This window comes from Petaurus breviceps, unplaced genomic scaffold, assembly GCF_028583685.1.
Source record: "Petaurus breviceps papuanus isolate PSGF00001 unplaced genomic scaffold, PetGlider_PUasm1.0 126, whole genome shotgun sequence".
NCBI lineage: Eukaryota > Metazoa > Chordata > Mammalia > Diprotodontia > Petauridae > Petaurus > Petaurus breviceps.
The window spans coordinates 15542552-15569893 of NW_027185655.1; the positions used below are offsets into that span (position 1 = coordinate 15542552).

The window sequence follows — 27342 nt, forward strand, 5'->3', positions numbered from 1 at the left end:
TTCTAGTTCTTTGCTATCACACAAAAAAGTGCTGTTATGAGTATTCAGTGAGATTTTGGGGTCAAGAAGTTTTTAATTATGACACTTTTCTATTTAATTTTTTTTTCAGACTAGCAAAGGAGATGAGTTGTCCAGTAGGATTCAGAATACATTGGGTAATTATGAAGAAATCAAAGAACTGATCAGTACCAAAAACCCGAATCTCTTTGGTATCCCTGAAGAAAGTAGCATCCCTTTAACCCCACAAGGAAAATCTAGATGTTTATTCTATCCTGAGAAGACTAATAGTACTCCACAGTTACCATTTTTCAATAGTGTCCACCACCAAGCTATTAATACTCCTGCCTCTGGGCCTTCTATTTACATCCCTTCTCATTGTCCAAAAGCAACTCAGTCAAGAATGGAACCAGCCTTGAGCTTATGTGTCAAAAGTGATGGTATGTCCAGCATTCAGCACCAAGGAAAGTACTACAACAGTCAGGAGGGCCATCGTAGAGGTCAGATAAAGAAAGATGAGCACCGGCCTGAAGGAATCTCTCCTATTGGGCTTCCAGGCTCAGCCCTAGAGATGGAAGGCTCTCTCTTGTCCTCTGCATTGTCTTTCTCAGTTGCACCGTTGGCATCTCGACATTCCAACCAACCAGCTGGGTCCAGGATGCTGGGAAGCAGCAAGGGTCGTAGCAAGGGCTGTGTCCAAGATAAATCTCCCATGCACCTAGCACTAGAGTCCAAAGAGGAAGAGACGTTGCCTCATAGTTTGGCTCTAGTCACTAGCTTAGGGATACCAACTTCCCAGCCTCCTCCTCAAACGTTCCCCCCTCCCTGCCTGCCCTCAAAAACCACAGCCATGCAGCAGAAGCCTACGGCATATGTTCGGCCCATGGATGGTCAAGATCAGGCACCAAGTAAATCCCCTGAACTGAAATCACTGCCTGAGGATTACCATGGACATTCCTATGAGAAAATACCAGATTTTAAAGGGACTGCCAAAGCCAAACTCTCTAAGTTGAAAATGCCTCCGCAGTCCTCGGAGGTAAGTGGAATTCCCTGGGTCATTGGTGCTTTGTGGACAGAGGGCACTGTTCAAAGCATGGGGCAATAGTGTTGTATGTGGCTTGCTGTTATGGTGGTGCTTGTCATAGTAGAGAACACAGGCTTGAGATGAATCACTGATTATAAAAAAGAATTTTGCAGATTGGTTTTGCGCTTAGAAGCCTGATTGGAGGGATGGAGACGCGTGGTATATTTGAGGTTGGGAACATAAAAGAGGAAGAACAGCAGAATGAAAGCCTTTTGAGAGGAAAGTCTTTAGAGAGTTTATCAGCATTAGAGAGTATCAATATCACTATCAAATTGGGAATAAATGCCAACTTTACAAAGAAAACCAACTCAGTATTGTGGTATCATCTAGTCTAATTCTTTAATTTTCCAGGTGAGGAAACTGAGGCCCAGAGAGGTTAAAAGATTAAGTTCATGGGGTGGCTAGGTAGCTCAGTGAATAGAGCACTAGCCCTGGAGTTAGGCGTACCTGAGTTCAAATCCAGCCTGAGACACTTAACACAAAGCTAGCTGTGTGACCTTGGGCAAGTCGCTTAACCCCAGTTGCCCTGCCTTCCTTCTCCAAAAAACAAAAAAAAAAGATTAAGTTTAACTTCACATAGCTATTATTAAGTGACAGAAGAGGATTTTGAGTCCAACACACTATTCAGTGGCCTATGTTGCCTCTTTTCCATTTTCTTTTACCATTTTCCATCTTTCTTTACCATTTCTATTAAGTCTTATCTAGCAGAAAAGAGATGTTGGTTGGGAGTTGGTCTCATTTGGAAATTAGTCATCAATAGGAGGCACAGTTTGATCAATCGTGGGTCTCTTAAATGGCACCTGCCCTTTTATTTTCTCTGTTGAGTATAACGCATTTCTGCAGTATCACGTGTACGTGTGTGTGTTTTCTCCCCTCCTTTGTATGATTCACTTTGCTCTGAGGTTTATGTGATGCCCCTTCCACCCACTCTTTCCTCTTTGTTTGGTCTTCATCTTTTGTGAGGGAGTAAGTCCCTTCTGTTTCCTCTTCCTCTCTTGCATACTGTATTCCTTTTTATTCCCCCTCCTTTTTCTTTGTTTTCTTAATACCATCAAAACAAAACAAAAACACTGCCCAATCCTCTGTCTCGTTCAGCTGCTTCTGTGACTTCCAGACATTAGGACACTGAAGGTCTGTTCCATTCTCTTCCCTCCACTTTCTCAACTCGTGGTCTCTTTGAAAAGCCAGATGTGCATGTTTTCTAGGGTTCTTTGGACCTCCTATATATTTTCGGTAATTCAGCCAATAAGGATTTAAGGCTTTGGTATGGTAGCCATTAAACAGAGTCCTGGACTATCCAAAGAAAAGTAGAAGGCGCTTTTCCCTCGGAGTCATGGTCTAATGGGGGAGAGAACATGCTATATAGAAACGAGATATATTGTAAATAAAATCAGCTGAGAGAATGCATTGGAGTGGGAAGGGCTTTATGTAGAAGGTGAGGATTTTAGCTGGGACTGGAAGGAAGCCAGGAAAGCCAAGAGATCGACAAAAGGAGAGAGAGAATTCCAGGCATGGAGGACATGCCTGCAGTCAGGAGAAGAAAGGACTTGTTTGAAGAAATGGAAAGAGGCCAGTTTTATTGGATCAAAGCATAAGTGGGAGATGGGAATAGTTAGATGTATCTCCTCAGCTTCGCTCCTTCCCCTAGTCTTAGATTGTGTTGGCCTGGGCCAGAGTGCAATGCCCAAGACTCAGCTCTGCAGTTTTTAGGAATTCCTAGGGTTTAGCCCCTCCTGGTCGCTTGACTTAAGATTTTGGCCTGGACCCTCCTTCTGCTTGGGTAGTCCTGAATATGGAGTTAGATCTGTCCCTTGCTGTGATCTAACAATACCCAACCAGACATTATTGATTGGACAGATAGTAGACTTCCTCCAAGATCCTGGGTGGTAGGGAAACTGGGCAAGGGGAGTCTGGTTAACTTGATAAGAGAGATTGGCATTTACTGTGCTAGGTTCTGGATGGGAGTATGTGATTTGGCCAAGGTAGGTAAAAAATATTTAGTGTACACACACATACGCACCCAACTAATTATTCATTTCTTTCTTTTTTTGCTTTTTGGAGGGGGGGAGGTAAGGCAATTGGGGTTAAGGTTAAGTGACTTGGCCAAGGTCACACAGCTAGTTTTGTGTTAAGTGTCTGAGTCTGGATTTGAACTCAGGTCCTCCTGACTCCAGGGCCGGTGCTCTATTCACTGTGCCACCTAGCTGCCTCCAATTATTCATTTCTTACGATAAAGGGGCCTGTGTGTGCATGTGTACATTTTAAAAAGTCAAAGCGATGTCAGAATTTAATGTTTTGACCGACCTAAAAGAAATTAAAGTAGTGGGAAAAACAAGGAATATTCTCTCTTCCCCACCTCCACCCCTAACCCTGCGGTCCTTTCCTGAAGAGTTAAACTTTCCTGTTATAGGGATGACTTGTTATTTGAGAAGAGAGTGGGAGTAATAGGGATAAAAGCTGACTGATGGAGGAATTTTTAGAAAGAAGTTGGAAGGAGCATTGTTTTCCTTTCATATGTTAACTTGTTATAAACCAAGTCAGAGAGAAAGAACTCTTTCCTATAATTCTAAATGTGTATGTAGTTGAGTTTTGTAAACTCTTTCTCACCCTCTCCCCTCATATCTTTTCTTCTACTATGAAAGGGCAATTTATTTTTTTAAATCTTTGAATATAGCTTTGTTTTCCTGGGATTAAAGTTTCTTGAAGTCTGAAGATAGGTGCAGGGGTGGGGACCCTATAGGTCCTCAAGTGTGACCCTTTGATTGAATGCAAACTATTTAGTTGATGCAGTTTGTGGTATCCTTAAATGATTTGCACTTGAGGACCTAGAGGGCCACATGTGGCCTTGAGGCCACAGGTTCCCCACCCCTGGGTTAGATCTGTTCTCCAAACCCATAATTATTTAATGGCATAAATTAATTTACCTGCTAAACTACATGTAATAGTTTTCTATCATTGGGTACGTTTTTTACATAGTCCATGCATGTAGAACTCTGCACATAAAGTGACTAAAATGTCCACAGGGACTCCATAACTGTGTTTGTTCCCCAAAGAAGCCATCAATATGAAAAAAGGTCCCATATACTCTGAAATATTTGTAATGGCACTTTTTGTAATAATTAAGAATTGGAAAAAAGTAGATGCCCATCAAATAGGGAATGGCTAAACACTGTGTATAATGGAATATTACCGAGTTGTAAAAAATGTGGGTGATGATTCAGAGAAGTGTGGAAAGATCTCTGTGAACTGATCAGAGTGAAGTAAGTGGAACCAAGGAAACAGTGTATACAATAACTGCAATAATGGAAAGAGTAGCTACACACCAACAAATTAAAAGTAAATGTAACAAAATTATCAAATAGAACTCAAATAAGAGATATAAGAAATCACCCACAGCTTACCTGTTTGTGCAGGTAGAAGGTCCACAGGTGTTACACATTGCATGTTTTCCCACTTTCTAAATGTTTTGATCCATTGCTGGCTTTTTTTTTCCTCTTTAAAAAATACTATTTATCATATAGGATGATTCTTAGGGAGGTAGAAATGAGGGGGAAAGATACTGTGGGATATCTGGTGATAAGAGAAAAAGAAAAAAAAATTAAAAATTAATAAATGAAAGGCAAGATTGCCTAAAGGTAAGTTGGTCAAGCAGGAAGATGTCATTTCTTGAAGGACCCAGTGCGTCAATTGACACAAAAATACAATTTTACTTTGAAATAAAAATTTTCACCCCACTGTTACTATTTTCTGTCCCATATAGATAAAAAAAAATGGTACATTGATTCAGCTCATGCAATTTGGTTCTTTGTGGTATTTTTTTTTTTGTGTGTGCTTTGGAGGGCAATGGGGGTTAAGTGACTTGCCCAAGGTCACATGGTCTTTGTGATATTCTTAAATTCCCTTCCTTCTAGTATTAGCAAGTGATTCCCAGCTTCTAAAGGACTGAAGTCCCTGCAGAAAGAAAAAGCTTTCCTTCTGGGAGAGGTCAGGATAATTATGTGATTCAGATTTTTCCATCAGGTTTCACTTTAAATAAGCTATCATGAAATGAAAACTGCAGGTAAACATCAACTTAAGGGTTACCTAAGGGTCATTCAGATTAAAGTGATTTTAACAACTATACATTATCTTCCAGAAGAGAGTATATATACAATTTGTGGGAAAAGGGGTGAGAGAGAAAGTAACTCTGTTCCCTGTGCTCAGTACAAAGTATAGTACAGTTTAAAAACTTGACCAGCTTAACTGGTTTCCACAACCTTGGCTACTTAATACTACAACAAAAACTGTTTATTTGAGGGCAGGGATATTTGCTTTTCTCATTGTAGATCAAGAAGTGCCAGATAGAGAACTTTAAAAATTATATGTTGTTGTTCAGCTGTATCTAACTTCATGACTCCATTTGAAGTTTTTTTGACAAAGGTACTGGAGTGGTTTGCTATTTTCCTCCTGCAGCTCATTTTATAGAGAAGGAACTGAGGCAAATAGGGTTAAGTTATTTGCCCAGGGTCACACAACTAGTGTCTTTTTTTTTTCTTTTTTTTTGGAATTTATTTATTTTTAGTTTTCAACATTCATTTCCACAAGTCTTTGAGTTACAAATTTTTCTCCTGGTCTTTCCCTTACCCCCTCCCCCCAAATACCAAGCCTACTGAATACCCCTTCCCCTAAATCTGTTCTTTCTTAAATCCTCCTCCTTACCACCCCCCCACCCCCCAACTTTCTAATAGGGCAAGACAGATAACTAGTAAGTGTCTTGAGGCCAGATTGGAATTCACTCTACTCCACTCACTTGTTTCCCTGGCACTGTCTCCTCAACTCTTCTGCCTCTTCTACTCTTAGATTATGTTGGCCAGGGCCCTAGTGCAGGATGAAAAAATCAAAAGGCAGACTGGTGGTTTTTTTTTGCTTTTTGGAGGGCAGTTGGGGTTAAGTGACTTGCCCAAGGTCACACGGCTAGTTTTTGTGTCAACTGTCTGAGGTCGGATTTCAACTCAGGTCCTCCTGACTCCAGGGCCGATGCTCTATTCACTAGGTCACCTAGCCGCCCCTTAAGACGATCATTCTGAAATGGATATATTCTAGTGTCTTAAACTCCATAATTAAAAAACACAATAGGGATGGGATAGAGTGTGGGTGGTATAGAGGAAATAGTACTGAACCTGGAGTCAGAAGATCTGTATTTAAGTCTGATTCTACCACTTAAGTAGCTGTATGATGCTGGGTAATCCCTCGGTCTCTATTGCTTCCTTTATAGAATGGATATGACAAGAGTTAAATATATGTTTCATAGGGTTTTTGTTAAGGAAGGAAAGAGTTTAAACCTACTATGTTCCAGGCCCTGTACTAAATGCCGGAAATACGAAGAAAAGTAAAAGATAGTACAATTTAACAGGGGAAGACAAAAATACAAGAGGAAGCAAAAAATAGGGAAGGGAGGGGTGGGAAAGAAGGTGCCAACCTGTGGAGAAGTCCAGAGCCAGGTGAGAAGTTAAGATACGGCCGACCTGGGCTCATTCCTTAAGTGGATATTCTGGGAGGACAGATCTTGGGCCCCAGGCTTCAAAGTCCTGAATGAGTGGTGAGGTTTTCTGGATAAAAGAAGATACGGGCTTGTTTGTAGGCATTGAAAATAAGTGAAAAGAGTGGTAATGACAGAAACGGCAGTCTGTTGGAGGGGACAGAATGGAACGGGACTGCTCGAACAAGTATAGAGATTAACCATGATGAGAAATTTTCATCATGGGAAGGAGGAGAGAGTGTCAGAAGGTACCACAGTGTGATAGGGGACGAGGAAGAAGGGAGAAGAGGGAGTTAAAGGCAAATGAGCATCAGATTTTTTCCTGTAAAATATGAGGCAGTTCTCCTGAAAGAGTGAGGAAGAGGAGCCATGGAAGGTTTAAGGAGGTTTGGAAAAGCCACCGTGGGGAGGGGTAGAGTGAGTTGATAAGGGATTTATAGTAGGATTGCCTAGCAGCAGTGAGGACCCAGTAACATAAATTTATAATGGATCCAGTCAGAATGGTTGTGTGATTTTCTCATTCTTCATTGAGCAACATGAGTGTAGGCATGAAGGTGAAGAACAGTGGGAATGATACAAGGTCGAGGATTGTCTTGTCATAATTGGTAATGGAAGAATGGCTAGGGATTCAAGAGAGAAGTACAATATGGAGTTAAATTGGCTCACCAATGGGGTCAAGATGGGGAGAAGAAGAGAGGGACTAGGGCTGGGAAAGAATTGAGGGGTCTCGGGATTAGAAATGAGGATGAAGAGTAAGGTTATGCATGAGGTAAAAAACCAGTAGATTATGGTCACATAAGGGGACTTGAGAATTCTTGAATATGCAGAATGACCATTTGTGAGTGATGGCAGAATCAAGAGTATGACCTTTTTGTATGTCGAATGTGGGGTGGAGATATAGCTCCTGGGAAGCAAATAGGTTAAGGAAATGAGTGCTTAGGGGATTTGAGGGAGAATCCGTATGAGTTCCCTAGTATGAAGGCATGGGGCCAGTATTGAACTAATTGGGAAGCATGGAGGAGTGATTTGGGACTCTGTAGACAACAGTTACAAGCTCTCTTCCTGATTCCAAGTTCAACACTCGATGTATTGAACCACATAGCTGCCATTATTTGCCAATTTGATGTATGTGAGATAGAATCTCAAGAGTTTTGTTATTTTGCATTTTTCTTATTGTTAGTGATCTGGAAGTATTTTTCATATGGTTGTCAATAACTTCTAATTATTTCTTCTTTTGAGAACTAGTTGTTTACATCCTTTTGTTCATTTACATGTTGGGAAATGGATTGTATTCTTTTATAGTTGAGTCAGTATCCTATATATATATATATATAGGATATCAGGCTTTTATTAGAGAAACTTGTTGCAAAGTTTTTTTTTCCCTTCCTGCTAACAGTTTCTCTTCAGATTTTAATTGATTTTTGTTTGTGCAGGAGTCTTTCAGTTTTATGTAATTAAAAACATTCGTTTAATCACTTGTCCTTCTCTATTCTTTGTTTCCTGAAAAGCACTTTGCCATCTGTAGTTGTTAAAGGCATCTTTCTTGATTCTCCAATTTATTTATGATGTGACCTTTTTGTGTCTGTGACATGTATCCATTTGGAGCTTATGATACTGTATATGATGAGGTTAAGACAGACCTAATTTCTCCTTTCCCAGCAGTTTTTGTCACAATGATTGTGTCCCCTAGTACTTTGTGCCTTTGACTTTATCAAACATTATATAGCAGTTCTTAATTACTTTTGAATCCCTTTTACTTAATCCCTTCCCATGATCAACTTTTCTGTGGTTTTTGCTGGTACCAAATTCTTTGATGATTGCTACTTTATAGTGTATTTTGAGATCTTGTAAAAAGTGCCCTTCCTTCCCAGTGTTTCTCATTATTTCCTTTGAGAATCTTGACACCCCCCCTTTTTTATATCCATTTTAAAAATAATTTATTCTAGTTACATTAAAAATTCTTTTATAATTTGATTGTTATGACACTGAATTAATTTCACAGGATCACAAATTTAGACTAGAGGCTACCAAGTTCAAAGGTCTCATTTTACAGATGAGGAAAGTGACTGTAAGCCATTCCTCTTTCCTTCTGATTTACGTATTATTGAAATTTTTATTACCTTTTTTTTACATTTTATTACATTACAGTTTTTATTACAAGCAATTAATTCCTTCCCATTTAAACCTTGCTGTGTTTATGTAAAAAGTTTTCTTTTTCATTTCTCCACTGAGTTTTGCAGATAGTTGCAAAGGATTTTTTTGATACTGAATTTAAGAATGTTATTTTGGGGGTAAATGGATTTTTAAAAACCTGTTCTTCATATAACTTTTGCCTTTTAGCTCTTTATAGGTAGCCTTCCTCGATTTTGGGGATATGAGCATATTAATAACAGATTTAATACTCTTAGTGAATTGTTTTACTTTTCTTTAATTCATCTGTAGAAATTGTACATATCCATGCACATTTCCTTATAAAGACTTTTGATCCCAGTGAAAATTGATTTTTTAAAACTACAATTCATAATGTTATTAAATTGAATTTTAATTTCCAACAGTGCAAGTATAAACATATAAAAACAGAAACAACTTGTTATTTGAAATTTAATAGGAACTCCCCAGTGGTTGTTTGAACAATTTTTTTGTTTGGTTTGGTTTCCCGTTGCTTTACGCCAGGAATCTGACGTTCTGTTATGATCATAACATATACATAGCAGGGGTCATTCACCGATGCCCATTTGGGCAGTAGATACCCCTTCTGAAAGGCCACATGTTTTGTATGTTTTTAAACTTTACCCACATGGTGCTTGTGCAAGTCAAAACTGCCTAAGGGACAGATGTTGCCAATTTCACATGTACAGAGGGAAGGCAAATATTGCTAAGCAACCATGTCCTTGAGAGAGCATTTTTAGGAGCAGAGCCAGGGGAGCTAGTCATGCCTGGGAACACTTTCTGCTTCTCATGGCTCAGTACAAGGGAAGAGATAAAAAGACCTTTCCTATCAGGGCTTCCACTCCAGCACACCAGAGCACAAAAGACACTGACCCATTGACACTGATTAGGGCTGACAAGGGAATGTATGAAAACAGGGAATCTCTGTTGCCATGTAGGAAGGCAATAAGACATGTTCACAGAGGTAAGTGCGCCACATTGTACGGCCGTGCTATGTGATCAGTGTTCAACTGTGGCCTCAGGTATTTAGTTTAGGGTAGTTAATGGAGAGCATTAAATAAGGTAGAATAGGAAAAATGCCTAAAAATAACAAATGCTTCTAACCCTTCTCCCTTTCCTGCCCTACCTCTTTTCTCATTCTCTCCCCATTTGTCTTTTCTGTTTGGAGATAGCATCTGAAGAAGAGACTTAGAATTATTTCTGTACCAGGCACAGAACAAAAGAGCTTCTAAAGATGTAAGAATTAATGCCAAAGTATCACCTGCTCCTCCCATCTTCCCTCCCTTGCATAAATTTGATAGGTAATTGACAGGTGGTTATTCCTCTTTTGGGCTGCCATGGGAGACTTTAAAAAAATCTTGGAGACTCACCTCTTGAGATTTTCAAGGATGTTATTTTTGTTGGGGATGAGGAGTGACTCTAGGTATAATTGTTTTAAAAATATATTAGGAAATTGATTTTTGCATATTTTGAATTGAATAAATTGATCAGCATATTTTAAGATCATTTAAAAACATTGAGCTTTAATAATATTTAGCAAATATTGATCATTAAAGAAGACTATAGGTTGGAGAGATTTCTTCTTTCTTCAAACTGTGATTGCCCAGTCCTGATCAGGACAGGAAAAGTTTTTATCAGCGTGTGCAGATTTTTCCTGGTCTTTGTTTTTCTCTGGCACTTAAGTTCAAAGGAGGTTGTGTGTGGAGACTGAAGTCTCTTTTTCTAGAGGACTTAAAAAAAGCAGATTTCAGCCCTCCAGAAGATTGCCATGTGGTCTTAATTGAAAGTTGCAGTCATGATTCTTAAGATACCTTCTAGCCTTATAATTTTAGGGTTCCTAGTACGAAGTTGTACAGTATGATATATGATTCTGTTATGTATAATTTATTTTGATAACGTTAATCAGTCATTGTCAGCCATTTTAGGGGTCTGAATTTTTAGTTGCATGATAATTGGATGTGTTTAGGGGTGAGTGCAGTTTCTTAAAAATTGATATACTGGATCCTTGCTTTTTCCAAAAAGCAATGAGAAATTGTCCAACTTTCTAAGGCTAAAAATCAATAAAATCAGTCAATAAAAAGGCATTTATTAAGAACTTCTTATATGCCAGGTACTATGTGAGGTTTTGGGGATACAGGAGATAGAAAGGTTTTTAAAAAGTGTAACTATAGATGTTTGTGGTCAGTTTGAGCCATACAGTGTTTGAAAGTTATTGTATCATGCTTGACTTTGAATTGTGAATTGCTTTACATTTTTCGTCCTCAGGTAAGAAATTGAGAAGTTGACAGAATTTAGGAAATTATTGTTTCTTCAGGAGAATGTTTTAATGAATTAAGGCCCATGCAGTTGATACAATGTCAAGGCTAATTGAACTTTTTATGAAAAATAACTATTTGTTGGATGTTGAGAAGCCTTTTACAATTTTGTCTAATTAAGGTAGTAAAACATAGCTATTTGCTTATGTCAGGTGAATTTTTACCTGAATCCACCTTATGGTAAGCCCATTTATCATGAAAATACCACACTGCTTCCTTTTTGCAGGGAATCTGGCAGCATTTCCATTAAAGAGGTGAATTTTGTAGGATTAACTTTTTTTTTTCATCCCCACCTTGTCAGAGAAACACTTCAAACTAGCACAGTAGCAGTCTCTGAAAGGGTTTTCCCATGGGTCACATGCAGGTGTATGAAATAGGCGGGAGGGACACAGGTGCATCTGTGTGTGACATACAATTTGAATTTCCTTTGGGGTGGAGGATAGGAGATTGGTTTGATTGAACATTTTTGCTCTTTCCTTCTAAAGTGGGGACAATACTGGCTCCTGTCTCTTAAAGGTAGCATGAAATATATGTCGGATAACACTTGGAACTTTTCAGAGGAAAGATCCCCAATGAAGCATGATAATAAAATTACTGAATCATGATAATGAAATTTTATCAACAGAAACACAACAAAATCATTTTCTAGATTGCAAACTTGTAAATAAACCCTGTTGTTTAGGAAAAACTGGTAAATAATTTTGCAAACTTGTTAAAGTGGTTTCATTTGGTCCAAGTGCAGTGCTTGCCAGATAGGCAAAATAAATTTGATGGATTCCAGCACTGGGGCAGGTTGTTTATAGAACCAACTTAGCCAGTGTCCTAGTTCCCGTCTACATAAAGACCAGTTTTACCTTTTGAGGGTAAGATGCTATCTCATAAAAACAGTGTAACCCAATTTTAAAGCCATTACCACATCCCAATGATTGTGTTGTTTATGGCAATGAGGGGGTAGATGTTACTATGGAGGGTACAAGTATATACTCCTGGAGTATCCTTACTTGGCTATAATAAGCGACTGTTATCCCTGCCAGCTAAAGCTATTCAAAATCTGTCCTTTCATAGAATATGTTTTAGGACTTCTATTTAGATGTCATTTTTAACATTGGCAAAATGTGGAAGTAGATATCTTAGAGACAATGGACAGGGTGGAGACATATTTATTTCTCATCTATCATCTGTGTTTGTTATAGTATCAGTAAACCCTAGGGCATTTACAGAGCTGCCAAATCATTTCCTTAGGGCATTATATACTTCTAGCCTACCACTTTAGGGTTTGTGGTGTTTTTTTTTTTTTTAATCAATGCTAGGAGACAACATTAAAGGAGCAGACTGCTCTGGGATTACCTTTGGAATAAGGTCATGACAAAATCTTTCTATCTCTTTAGACAAAGCTCGGATTAAATGGTTTACTGTATACTTATGACTTTGGCTTCCTGCTCCAGAAAATGGTTAATGACTTCTGTCTGGGGCCTGTTTTGTTCTTGGTTTATATTAGCTTCAGAAAAATGTGCTGGGCATCACAGGAAGATAGAATTAGAGCGTCTTTTGGACTCTGTACTTGGCAATTAAATTGGACAGATAACACATATACACAAAGGAGAAATAGCAATACATTTAATATAGCTTTCTCAATCCTGTTGGGTTTGAAAAACAAATCCCCATGTGACCTGGGCAAGAGTAATCACAACTAGGCCATTTAGTTCTCTTTTTTTGTGTAGATTTTGGGGGAAAATAAGATCAAACTGCAATATAAAACTCCCCCTTAGAGTGGTATTTTATTTCAAATCTAGGTTGTTGTGAAATTCTTTTTACACAGTTGCTAACTCACTGTGTAAGAAGTAAAAGTAAATTTCTCTCCATGGAATTATACATTTTTCTTTGACCATATACTAGGGCTGGGATAGTAGGGAAAAATGAAGAGGAAGTTAGGTTAGTTGAAGAAATGTGTGTGTGTGTGTGTGTGTGTGTGTTTGCCACAGCTTGGATAGGGAGACTGCCATTTCCCTATTAAACCTACTAAATCATTCATTTCTGTGATACCCTCAGTGGGACCTCATCTGACCTTTCCTCAAAGATGGAGCATTCAGAATATTGGGAATTTTTACCTCAATAATTCACAGTCAAAATTTGCAAGACTGGTTAATAACTGAAATGAATACATGACATGTTCTTAGCAAGGATTAATAGGTTGATCTGAATTTTTTTGTTCAGTTGTAGTATTTTTTATAAGAGAGGAAAAAAATCAGCACAACTGATCAATACCTTGAAAAAATCTGAAAACATAACGTATAAGACCTGTGGACTCCACCCTCCACTAAGGGGTAGGGTTCTTCTCATATTTCTTCATTCTAGTCTATTCTTTACCTTTATAATTTCTTTACATTTACTTTTGATTTTTTTTTTTTTGGTATGCAATTATTCTTTCCATTTAGGTTGTCATTTATGTTGTAGTGTATGTTGTTTTCTTAGATCTGCTTTGGCATCAATTCATATCTAATGTTCCATGCTTCTGTGTATTCATAACATCCATCATCTCTTACAGAACGATAATATTCCATTACATTCATGTTTTCTAGTTTGTTTAGCCATTCCCCAAGTGATGGGCATCTACTTGGTTTCCAATTCTTAACTATCACAAAAAAGTGCTGCCATAGATATGGGGACTTTTTTCTTATGAATGGTTTCCTTGGGCATAAGCCCAGTAATGGAGTCTCTGGTTCAAAGAGTAGGGACATTTTAGTCACTTTATGCATAAATCCAAATTGCTTTTCAAAATGACTGTACCACCTCACAGTTCCACCAACAATGTATTAGTGTGTCTGTCTTTCCATAACCCCTTCAGCATTGACTGTTGCCGTTTTTTGGTCATTTTTGCCAGTTTTCAGGATGTAAGGTGAAACCTCAAGGTTATTTTGATTTGCGTTTATTTGGAGCATTCTTTCCTATTGTTTCATATATGTTGTAGTTCTTTTGAGAAATATTTGTTTATATCCTTTGACCATTTATCTATTGGGAAATGGCTGTTAGTTTTATGTATTAACTGTTTATATGTTAACTATATTGGATATAAAAGACATTTGATAATAAGATTACTTCTCAGAGAAATTTGATGCATGGATCCCCCCCCCCCTTTTGATCACTTTCTTACCTTAATTTTGTTTGTGCAGAAACTTTTCAGTTTCAAGTAATCAAAATTATTTATCTTTTGTGATTGCCTATATTTCTTGCTTGGAGAATATATCTTCCACTCATAGAAATAAGAGTTATATGATCTACTTCCCTTCTAATTTTCTTTTGTAGTATGAGGTTTAATATTAAGTAAGGTTGTATTGACATTTAGAATGTATTGTGGAATGTAGTGGTAAGATGTTGATCTAAATCTACTTTGTGCCAGACTGGTTTCCAATTTTCCCAGCAGTGTTTATAAAATAAGGAGTTTTTTCCTAGGTAATTTACATTTTCCACTTTTATTAAAAAGTAGGTTATTGAGTTCTTGCTTCTGATTGTCCCTTGCCTCGGCTGTTCCATTGCCCTCCATTGTTTTTAATTAATAACAGGTGGTTTTGATGACTGCTACTTTTTTTCATTATTTCCCTTGATATTCTAGATCTTTTGTTTTCCAGATTAATTTTCTTATAATTTTATCAAGCTCTGTAAAGTTTGTAATATGATAGGTAGAGCATTAAAAGTGAAAATTAAATTTGATTGTATTGTCATTCTTATATATTGACTCAGGCTAGCCATGAGCACTGAATGCTTTAGCTATTTTAAGTTTTTTTGGTTTTTTTTTCTTTAAGGAGTACTTTGTAACTGAATCTACACTAGTCTTTTGAATGCTTTTCTAGGCTGATCCCTAGATATTTTATGTAATTTCCCTATTATTACTTCTTTTTTTAAAAAAGAGAAATTCCATTCATTTTTGAGCCTTTATTTTGTAGCCTGCAACTTTGCTGAGCATATAGTTGTCGCCATTTGTATCTTTGCTGATAACCTAGGATTTTATAATTAAGCTATCATAATCTAAGCAAATAGGGATAATTTTATCTCTTCTTTACCTATTTTTATTTTTTAATTATTTTGTTATTAATCTTTTTATTTTGTTATTTTTATTCTTGTCTTAATATTTTTCTTATTTTTCTCTTATTGTTGCTAGCATTTATGGAACTATATTAAATATTAATGGGGAGAACATCCTTGCTTTAGTCCTGTATTTAATAGAAAGGGGTTTTAGTGTGTTCCTATTACATATGATGCTTACTTTTGGCTTTAGATAGATGATTTTTATAACACTAAAAAAAGTCCCTCTCTGCCTAGACTTTGTAGAATTTTTAGCATAAAGGAGATAATCATGTGGTTTTGAATATAATTAATTATGTTGATTGTTTTCCTAATGTTAAACTATCCCTTTTATCCCTGATGTAAATCCCACTTGGTCATAATGAATGAATTTTGGGGGGGTAAATTACTGTAGTCTGTTTGATAGAAGTGTGTTTAAAATTTTTCAGTCAGTGTTCATCAGTGATAATGGCATTTTATCTTTCCCTGGTTTAGGCATTAGGACTATAGGATTCAGCTGGGGGCTTTCATTCTCAGTTTTTGAGAATAATCTTCCTATGAATCCAACAGGAGCAGGAATTTTTTTCTTTTACTGCTATATTGATTTCCTTTGCTGAGATTTGAGTTCTTTAAGATCTCTTTCTGATAGTTTGTATAGTTTTGAAAGTGTTCCTTTTATCTCTTTATTGTTATTCATTTTGTTAGCACATAACTGTATAACAGTTTTTTTTTAAACATTTTAATTTGATTTTGCTGTGACTTCACCTTGTTTGTATGCTATTTTATTGATTTGGTTTTCTGCTCTTTTTTAATCAGATTAGCTATGGGTTTATCAATTTTCTTAGTCTTTTCATAGAGCCAGCTTTTAGTTTGATCATTTCTATGGCTTTCCCTCCTGTTCCAATTTATCTATTTCCACTCTAATTTTTAGAGCGGAATTTGTTGCATATTTCTGGTTTATTCATTTGTTGGTTTTCTAATTTTTAAAACTGCACATTCAATTCAGTAAGCCACTTTTTCTAATTTGTTAATATATGTTTATAAGGATGTGATTCCCCTCCCCTGTATCCTACCCCAGGCCTGCTTTCCTTTCATCTCAGAAACTTTGGTGTATTGTTTTATCATTAACATTTTCTTTTATGTAGTTAGTAATTGTTTCTATGATTTCTTCTTTGACCACTCCTTATTTAAAATTTTCATTAGTAAGTCTTTATGTGTCTCTTTTTTTTTTTGGTCCTTGAAATAATGACTATTTTTACTGCCTTATGTTCTGTAAATGGTGGATTAGCTGTTTCTAGCTTTATACATTTGTTTGCAATATCTTTGTTCTCTTATACATGGTCACATTTTATAAAAATTCCACGTGGTGCCAAGAAATAAATTATTTTCCTTTCTCATTTAGAAAATGCCATAAAGCCTTTTAAACTCTGAATTTTCCAGCACATTGTTCTGTTCCATATTTTCCCTTTTGTCTTTCTTTCAAAACTGATAGAGAGATATTGAGATTTCCTGTCACTATTGTGTTACTCTCCATGTCTTCTTGTAGTGTAGATGCTTTCTTTATGAATTTGGATGCTAAGGCATTTGTCAGTAATTATTACTGATACTGGCTTGTTCTCTGTGGTTCTTTTCAGCATAACATGGTTTATCCCTTTGCATTTTTTGAATGTTTGTTTTTACTTTATTAGGTCGCATGATTGCAATTCTTACTTTTTTTGTGTGCTGCATGGTGATTTTTCTCTCCATCCTTCCCAGTTTTATCTTTGATTTTTTTTGCCTTTTTTTTTTTGAGGGGGGAAAGCAGGGCATTTGGGGTTAAGTGACTTGCCCAAGATCACACAGCCAGTAAGTGTTAAGTGTCTGAGGCTGGATTTGAACTCAAGTCCTCTTGACTCCAGGGCCAATGCTGTATTCTCTGTGCCACCAAGCTGCCCCCATCTTTGATTTTTATGTTTTGTGTAAGCAGCAGATTGTAGGGTTTTTTCATCTAAGCTCTCATTAAAAAAAAATTATTTAATTGTTTACTCCATTCACATTTAAAATTATGAGAGGTTTATATTTTCTTCCATTTATATCTTGTATTTAGTCCCCCCTTCCATTTGGTATTAGGTCCCCCCCCCCTTCTGTAATGTTACCTTAATCTCTTTTAATGGTGGCATTGTTCCCACTGGCTGTCTTTCCCTCACCCCTGATCTTTTCCTTTCATTTGTTCCCCCTTTTCCTTTAGAGTTCTGCTAGGTTCCCCTTTCCCTCCTCTCCTTCAATTAGTTGTGTTCATTTGTTTTTTACATTTCATTTTTTGTGCCCATTTCCAAAAAGGATTCATGTCACTCTCTTCATTTATCCATCTTTTACTATCTCTTCTAGACTCTAATTGTCTGATTTGTGACCCTTGTAATTTTCTTGTTTCTGTCTTTTCTCTGAATTCTTTGTACAATCCAAGCTTCCAGAGTATTCAGTTCAGACTCTTGCCTCTAGGCAGTTTTTCCTACTGCCTTGAAGAATTTGTCCTGGGGATTCCCTTTTGTTTTATTGAACAAAACAGTATTAATTATTATCGATGTCACAAAGGTCACCATACCATGGTTAAGCTCCTCTCCCTCAATTTCCCTGATTATGCAGCCCACCACTGATCTATACCCTCTCCTGGTTACTGTCTTTCCTCTCTCCCGCATTTGTCTGAAAATCGCTTCTTTGTGTTACGTTCTTTCTACAGATATAAGCAAAAAACAAAGATGGTCCCCTTCCTCTAAAGGATTATATCCTATTGGAGTAAAAGAACACAGAAAAGAGAGCTGAAAATCAGGGTAGTAGGTAGAAAAGAGAAGCCCAGAGTTAGGAAGTGAGTTGGGAAATGAGTAAAAAAAGTGAGCATGGCCTGCCCAAACACCTGCTCAGAGTGGAAGCTGAAGGAGGAGCTCAACAGCCAGAGGAGAGGGACACGGGGCCAGGTGGTCTTCTAGGGTGAGAAAGCCCCAGGGCAAGTGGCATCTTCCTCAGTGACAAGGCTGCTGAGTAGAGGAGAATTCCAGAGGCAGTTACGTTTAGCTAATTGAAATATAATTATAGAGTTAGAGATTCTTAATCTTGAGTTTCTGAACTTTTTTTCTTCTTCCTATTTTGCTGATTTCATTTCCATGCAATTGGTTTCCTTTGTAGTCCTGTGTTTTTTATTTTATGCATTTATAAACATTCTAAGTAGGGGTATGTCTTCAGCAGACTCTCAGTGGGGTTGGAGTTAAGGGGAGCAAGGAAGCCTGGAAATACAGATGTGATAATTACTAGACTTCATCCTTATGACCCCAGATCTGGATTATCATTAGCTCTCACTTAGCCTGCTTGTACATGAGTTGCCTTATCTGGAAGAAGATTTGAAGGGATCTTAGAAGATCATCTTGTCTACCTCCCTTTACCAATGAAGAAACTGAGATGTAAGGGGTTAAAACTGAAGAAAGATCATTGGAGTTGTGGACTTAACTTTGCTGACTTGGGGGGAAATGGAGCTTTGTATTATAGTGAGGAAGTCTGATGACTTGGGATTGGGAAGGGTTTAGGTACTGAGGAAGGGAAGGCAAAAGGGTTGAGCTTTCTCATTTGAGAAGTTTGTCCTTGACAGGAAAGGAAGAATGGGGACCTGTGGCAGGCTTATTATTAGACTGAGATAAAGGGCCATTTTAAAGAGAGACATGGGAGAGTCAAAGGAAAAGGGTATCTCTTTGAATAAAAAGCCTCGAGTAGGTGGGAAGACATAATTTCTAATACTAGTAAGAAGGGAGATTAACTTTGGAAAGAAAGAGAAAGATGAGAACTTGAATAAAGATTGAAAACTCAGGTGGAGAAAAGGAAAGTTGAGGGAATTCATTTGTTAAAAATCTTTTAAAAAACCAAACCAAAACAAAAAGCTGACCCAGTCTCCCCAAGGTCCTCCCCATCCTGAGATATGCTGCTTGTCTCTGATGGGGTCAAAAAGATGGGTCCTGGGGACTGACTTCTTTGAATTAAATGAAGTATGAGCTACACTAGCTAGTTGGTGAGGCCACTTTGGACAATAAAAAGAACAGTAATTTATGATCTGAGGACTTGGCTGGGAATCTCATCTCATCTGGGACACTCCCTTTAGGCAATCCCTCGCCTCTTTGAATTTCTGTTCCAATTATGCCCCACCCACCTCACCTTATCCCGGGTAACTCCAGAGGCTGTTTTAATGTTCTCATCTACCTTGAATCTTTTGTGGAGGCCAAGAGACTAACTTTTTTTTTGCCTTAGTTCTTACCTAGCCTTCAAATACTTGAATGGATGTTGCCTCAGAGGGACTGAGACCTGGGAAAGACCTTAGCATAAAAAGGCCAGAGTCTCCCATTGCAACTGGGCCATCTCCAGTTGTCCTGAGCCATGTCTTGCCACTTGACTCTCAATGACTCTAGAGGAGAGAGTGAAGCCGGTGACTTTTTATAGCTCTTCTCACATAAATCCATTTCAAGGCCAAGTCATCACCCTCCAGAGGTCATCGGTCCTCTTAGAGAACGAAGGACAAACACCCATCCTTTTTTAATTTATATTTTTGTATAAATGTTGTAAGATACTTAATTACTGGCGTAGTACCACATGCATATAATTTATAAATAAGTAAATCTAGTACATGTTGGGATTGTATGCTTTTATATACATATGTGTATACATATATGGTGTATGTGTACACACACAGGCTCTTGGAAGACTGAGGATTAAAATGGTTAGAGATTACTTTTGTTTTATGTAATGGGTTTTTCTGCCCACATCTTTTGAATATCTTACCTGCCTCTATTCAGATTTAGTTAGTAATGGAGTCAAATTATGATACAAATGATTGACCTGCTGAACTTAAATGTGAATGAAGAATAAACTTCATTTGTTCCCAATGCCATTTTGGCATTCCATCTCAGACTTGAAAGGTTACAGAGCCCTGCCTGGATTAAGGTTGGAATGCCCTTAAAGGTACATATGCATTATCACGTGATTCTGATGACTGGGGAGTCAACTGGTCCTTTCCCTTTGAGTTTTTCACAGGTTCCAGACTGGTGCTAATGAAAAGTTACATGTCATTTCATGGGGCGCTTTCTGACTACATTTAATTCAACAACTTTCTTCCTTGAGTTTGTGTACATTAAAACTATTTGGCATGGATTTCATGGATTAGTAAAAAGAATGGTAATCAGAGATGCATACTGACTTTTTCTTTTGTTTTGGCTCAAGTGTGAACCCCTTTGGATCTTATTTTTCTTTATCTGAATGAAGATCTTGATACTTGGGTATTGTGGTTCTGTTGAGAGTTGGTGCTAATGTTTTTCCTGCTAGCTTATTCAGATATTACAGTAAGTGCTGCTCTTATGTCTTTTTTTCTTTTTTCTTTTTTACAAGCAGCAGGCCTTCCCAAATGAAGTACACTGTGTTGAAGAAATATTAAAGGTGAGTCATTTGATGATGCCTTTTATTGTTTCTGCTTCTGTCTAAGTAGGTGGAACACTATCAATTTATTTCATTGGTGTTCCTAAAGATTTTACAGTTATGTCCCTGTGATGTAGTGCTGCTACCTAGAAATTCACCTCAGCTTCCAAAAAGAAAATAAAATCAACTCAAGTTTTGTACAAAAATAGATTAACTTCTTGGTTTGAGATACTTCAGTGTGTATGGAAGCTTGGAAATGACTGGATTTCTTCAACTCTGCTCTTAAGTCAAGTAGAGAGCCAAGTCTGGAGTCAGGAAGACCTGAGTACAAATCTATCCCCAGACACTTAATAGACATGTGACCCTGGGCAAGTCACTTAACTCTATTTGCCTCAGTTTTCTCATCTGGAGAATGGAATGGCATAATGGCAAACCACTGTAGTATCTCTGCCAAGAAAACCCTAAATGGACTCATAGAGAGTTGGACACAACTGAAACAATTTGTAAACCAATCTAAGTGTTCTTCGAATAACGCTATAAATAGACATGTGCTTCCTTGGAAATTAGCTCCCTATGTTTGTACATCATGACAAAAACCAAAGTATGTTTGATTCAATCTCAGATGGGCTTTTAAAAACGCTTAGTGTAGTCTGTTTTTTGGAATGACCAATTCATGTTAATATTTGAAGGTGTCATGATTTTAGTCTCTCATTGTGCTTATATATAAAAGTTATTTTTGATTTGTCGATAGGGAATGACCTGAGAGATCTAGTTCAGCCCTGTTATTTTATGTGAAGAATCTCTTGTTTTATGAATATAAAAAGAGCCAAAGGCATAAGAAACAAGGTCGAATTCATGCCTCCCAAGTCTGATAGGAAAGGTAGACAGGTAAGGAATTCTAACATGTCCACGTACAGTAGGGTAAGCAGCGGAAGCCTGCTCATCTCACTATTTTGACTCAAGAAAAAATGACAGAGGGGTGGCCAGGTGGCTCAGCAAGTAAGAGCACCGGCTCCAGTGTCGGGATGACCTGGAGATCGAATCCCCGGCTCAGACACTTAGCACCCACCCAGAAACACCTGGCTGTGTAATAACCTTGAGCAAGTTACTTAACCCCAATTGCCTCTCCCTCAAAAAGCCTCCCCCCCCCCAAAGCCCCAATAAAAACCAAAAAAGAAATAGATAATTGTTGGGGGGGGGTGAGGTTCAGATCTTTGATATATCTCTATAGAAAATTATCAATGAGAAAATTATTCTACTTATGCAGATCTGCAGTATTTTTTAGCTCATAGCTTTATAGAGTTGCCTAGGACACTGAGACAAGAAATGACGTGCAATGGTCATACAGTGTTTTAGAGAAGGACCCAGGGTTCTGTGACTCTAAGGCTGGCTAAATTATCTCTCAGAATTAAATAAAAGCCCTTTAGATGAAAACTTAAATTTTGTTCCACCTAAAGCCTTATTTGTACAATTTTTCTGTTTTCTTTCACCATAATTGAGAATGTCCTTTATACTGTGTATGTGGGACACAGAGGTCGAAAAGAGAGGGAGCAGTGAAAATAGAAATGAGTGCTGATTCAAGGGTCACCAACGTTATTTTCTGGTTCATCATTTTCTTTTTCTTTTTTTTTTTTGAGAGGGGAAGGCAAGGCAATCAGGGCTGAGTGACTTGCCCAAGGTCACACAGCTAGTAAGTGTTAAGTGTCTGAGGCCAGATTTGAACTCAGGTCCTTCTGACTCGAGGGCTGGTACTCTAAATTCTAAAACAGACTTAATAACCTGGAAGAATTTGAAAAGCTCAGTGGTAGGCTATTTAACTTATCGAAATATCTGCTGTATTTTTCTAAGAAGACAAATTTAACTCAAGTTTTTCTTTGTCCTGGTCAGACTGCTTGTCATAGATTATATAGGGGAGATTCTTGCTGTATTATTTGCCGGCTTAGCTAACTTCTGAGGTAACTTCCAACTCGAGATTCCATGACTATGAAATGTACTAAAGAAGCAAAGTAATTCTCCTAATATTTAACCAAAGATGAGAATTTTAAAGTGGTGGTTGTTTGGAAATGACCACTGATTCAAACTAACCACCTTTTCATTCATAAACAATTTGAAGAATTAAATGAAAAATGTACTTCTATCAAATTAGGATTTCCTTGATAGAAGATTCTTTTAGATAACAAATGTCATTAGCTTCAGAAAATAAATCATTTAAAAAATTTGTAAACTGTCAAATAGAATTACTAATGCCATCAATTATTTGTTTCATTCTTTTCTTCCTTTGTTCTGAAAATAGTCTGATATGGCATATTATAAATTAGTTTCTTATGAAATATGACCATTACATTTTTTCCTTACACAGGTCTAATGTAGCCCTGTCTTCAATAGCATTGATTTGACAAATTCTATGTATTTGCAGTTTTTACAAGATGTTCCAAAAGTCTCTAGTGAAGCCTTAAGCTTTAATCATTTAAGTTAACATGCCTCCCAGGCAGGAATCCCTTTCTATTTGAGTTGAATTTAATTGCTCTAAAAGGCCTTAACACTTAGGAGTAGATTATGCTAAGGGCAGTATCCTAGCCCTTGCCCCCAGGCAATTTAGGTTAGTTTTTCCTTAAAAGGTATTGAGAACATCTTCAAGATTTGGTTGATTTAGGGGACTAAAGGCCTGGGCCTTTGCCATTAGTTTCTGGTCACTTTAGTACAAAATGACACAAGTTGCTCCAGATCTCTCCGATGACTGACTGGTAGGGAAGAAAAAAAAAACAATAGTGAGCAACTTAGACTAGAGAGATTTGCTCAGCTGAATAAACTGGGGCATCAATCCTCTCCTTGTTGAATATATTATAAATCTCCTTTTGTTAACTGTTTGAATGATTATACAAATGTTTCATTTATTTCAGGGACTGTCCTGATTAAAATCCAGCCCCAGACAGGCCCTTTCCATTTGCTCAGATATATTCACCATCTTAAGTTTTTCTTGAATCCTTTGTTTATATTTCAAAGTTTCTGCTCAGCTCTGGTCTTTTTCATCAGGAATGCTTGGAAGTCATCTGTTTCATGAAACACTCATTTTTTTCCCCTTTAAGATTATATTCAATTCTGGCAGGTATTTCTCTTGATTTTAGACATATGCCATTTTGAATATCATAATTCCAAGGTCTTTCCTTGATAATAGCTGCCAGGTTCTTTGTGATTCTGGTTTCTGGTTATTCAAACTCAATTCTGTTTGCAGTATTTTTTTTCCTTTGACCTGGAAGCTCTGTATTTCAGCTATGACATCCCTGGGAGTTTTCTTTTTAGAGTTTCTTTAGAAGATGATTGGTGGATTCTCTGCATCATGGCGATAATTAATCCAAGCCTCCATTGATACCATTTCCTTTAGCCTTCTCTCCTTTCTGATTGGAAGACTAAAGGGTGGCTCACCAAACACCCCTAATGCCTTCTTTTATAGAGGCAGAAATCTGACTTTCATCTTGCCTGCCCCACCATGCTGTTTTCCCTGGTTTCAGCACCATGGACCAAGATGTAGAGCCCCACCCCTTTTTTTTCCTGTCTCCTTTTCTCTGTTTCCCCTCCATTAGACTGTAAGCTTCTTGAGAGCAGAGCCTGTCTTTCCATTAATTGTATCATCATCGCTTAGCACAGTGCCTGGCACTTAGTGAACACTTCATAAATGTTTATTGGATTGGATTCTTGCCATTTTCACTTTTCTAGTTCTGAACAGATTTGGGCAATTTTTATTTATTATTTATTGGAATGTGGTATTTAATGTTTATGAGGTCTTTTTGTTTCTCTTTTTTGTCCCATCTCTCCAGTATTGTGATGATTCTTAGATTATCTCCTTTTGTCCTATTTTCCAAAATAATTTTTATTTTCTCAATTTTAGACTTGACTTTGTTCCACTGTTTCTTGTTGGCTCATGGGCTTAATGGTTTCTGATAATTCTCAGGGTGCCTGCTTTTTCATGTTAAGTTTAGCGCCTTCTACACTGAGCTATGAATATTCTAATTTTTTCCCTCTAAAGCTCAAATTTCATTTACAATGTTCATATTTTTATCTTACTTTTTTATTTCTTGCAGGGACTCCTGGAGTCTTTACAACCAAGTAATTACTCTCTTCTTTTGAATTTGTGTCTTGCCTATACCTGTAGCTATAAAATTTATTTACCTTCTTCTGTTTACTTTTTCTCTGTCATACTTCCTGATTTAGGAATTTGTGTCAGATCAGGGTCAGGCTCTTTCATTTCCTGCACTCTTAGATGGAATGATGGGGTTTGGTCCTGATTTGTATTTTGGGGTGATTCTCTTGCTGGCGTTCATCGCCATTGGTGTCTGTGCTTAGAGTGCCCTTAGGTTTCAGTCCTTCCTGTATCCTTTCACTACAGAGTTGTTCATTCTTCAGGCCCCTTGCGTGTGGTTTAGGTCAGAACCCCTAGGGTATCAAAGACAGATCACTGCCCTCTCTGTATGAGATTCACTGGCTTTCTTCTTGGCTTTTGGAGTAAGCTTGCTACAGGCATTCATCATTGGAGTACTCCATTATTCTGTTCCCTGATAATACAGTGTTGTTGGCTTCAGGTGATGTAACCTTGGTCACCCAGCTAGTGTTTGTGAAGAGTCAGGGCTTGAATCCTGTCTTTTAACTCTAATCCATTGTGCTAAACAGCTTTCATATGCATGCATTGTAGGTATGGATATATGTGTGGTAGACTGTAGGGACAGAATGAAGTAGGCTTTCTGGCTGCTTACAGTATTTTTTCTTTGACCTGAAACCTCAAAATTTAGAGCTTTCTTGGCTCTTTTTCTTGCTTTTTGGTGGGGGGAAGGCAGGGCAATTGGGGTTAAATGACTTGCCCAAGGTCACATAGCTAGTGTTAAGTGTCTGAAGCTGGATTTGAACTCAAGTCCTCCTGACTCCAGGGCTGGTGCTTTATTCACTGCATAACCTAGCCACCCCAGGGAGTTTTCTTTAAAACTTCCCTGAGTTCTTCCCTGAGATTTCTGGTAGATTCTTTCAGTTTCTACTTTGCCTTCTGACTCGTTTTATATTCCTTGAAATATCCTGTCTAAGCTCTTTTGTTGTTTCTGATGGTGTTCAGACAGTTCAGTGATTCTTCAGGTTTTTTTCTGTTCAATTTGTTTTCCAGGTCAGTTGTTTTTGCTTAATAGAAAGCTTACATTTTCTTCTTTAAAAATAAAAAAGTCTTTTGATTTTGTTTTAATAATTCTAGTTGCCTCATAGTCCCTGGCTTCTATTGGGTCTATTTTTCGGGGAATTTGATGTTTAGGCATGTATTTGTATCTCTTGTGCCAAACTGTTCCCTCTTCAGTTCTTTCTTCCATAGCTCTCATGTCTTTTCCAGTTTTTCCTCTAACCTTCTCATTTCATTTATCAAAATATTTTTTAACTTTTGCTTCATCTTTTCCAGGAATTCTAGCCGACTTCTGTGTTCTCTTCTGAAGAATTTCGTGTATTTATTTTGGATTCGTTCTCTAATGATTTTGTATCTTCAGTTTCCTTGCTACCATAATAGCTCTTTTATTGTAAGGTTCTTTTTTTGTTTACCCTTTTTTTTTTTTAAACTCCTTCTTGACTCTGGACTTTATGTTAGGGCTGGGCTCAGCCACACTTGGGGAAGGAGTCTAGGTTGACCTGGTTCCTGTTGGAGTATTCAAAGTTGTGATCTCAGGGACAGACTGGGACCTGCATGCAAACTTTCAGTACTCTCAGAGTGTTCCGATACAGGGCAAAATCAGATTGCTTCTCCCCTGATTTGAGCTGTTCCCGTCCTAGGTCTGAGCAAATGAGAGGATGAATTTTGTTCCACGTCAGGATTTGTCCAATTGCATGGTATATAATCGGACACAATTCATTTTAAAGCTTTACTATTCCCCAACAATGCCTTTTTCTTGGTGCAGGACTTTTTCAAAAAAAATTCCTGGTTTACAGTTTGTAAAACACTGGCTTATAGACTTGCGATGTTCAGCCAGAAACTGGAGGTGATTTAATGTAGTGAACCATACCCATTATATTTATCTAAGCAGAATATTTCTTTTATCTGCCCAAACCACTAGTAAGAGATTTTGTGGAACAGATTTCTCCTCAATTGGAGGGAATAACACTGAAGTTCTCTTATGACTAAGTTTCTGAAAAAACGATTAAGGAAAAAAATTAAATGTACTATTTTGAACTGTATTATAAAAGGAAAATGTTTATGCCATTGTGTTAGATTAATGTTGGGGATAGTCTTAGTTCTTTAGATTTTGGTAGTTTACCACCACCCTCTGTCAGTCCCCTCTGTGCTGGGGAGTAGTAGTGGTGGTAGTAATCAAAATTGCTGGAGGAAGAGGAGTGTCCGGGACAGACCTACTTGTCTTACTGAGTCAAATGTAATAATTTATTGTCCTATGTCTGATTGACCCTTTTTTCTTCTTCCCTGCGTGATTCCAAGGCTGCCATTCCCCATTCCTTTGGCTACATATATCTCAGTTTTGCCTACCCTGTGTCTTTCTCTATACTAGTCTGACTTCTTCCATTGTGTCTTTTAATTAACCAACTGACCTTCATATTCGATCTCTCTTTCTGTTTTCTTTATAGTCATGAAAATCTGTCTCTCCCCCGCCCCCCCCCCCTTTTTTTCCCTTTCTCCGTAATTCTGCAGTTCTGAACCCTGCCTCTAGTATGCTGGACCAGAGATAGAGCAGATCTGTTCAATCCCCCTGGTGTCTTTTCCCGACCTTTTGTCATCACTTAGCAAACTTTACCCCTAGCATCTT

General features: G+C 37.6%; 1 protein-coding gene across 11 annotated transcripts in view; it reads left to right on the plus strand.

Moving 5' to 3' along the window:
• Window positions 1-27342, plus strand: part of AFF1 (ALF transcription elongation factor 1) — a 175758-nt gene that overhangs the window by 87195 nt on the left and 61221 nt on the right. For 6 of the 11 annotated variants that reach the window (XM_069093531.1, XM_069093564.1, XM_069093521.1 and 3 more), the window contains 2 exons: window positions 110-1033; window positions 20543-20587. The exons of 1 other annotated variant lie outside the window; for it this stretch is intronic. In XM_069093531.1, the coding sequence (XP_068949632.1) occupies window positions 110-1033; window positions 20543-20587 (969 nt within the window). The remainder of the gene's footprint in view (window positions 1-109; window positions 1034-20542; window positions 20588-27342) is intronic. 4 more of the 11 variants (XM_069093599.1, XM_069093581.1, XM_069093590.1 and 1 more) reach the window with 2 other exon arrangements.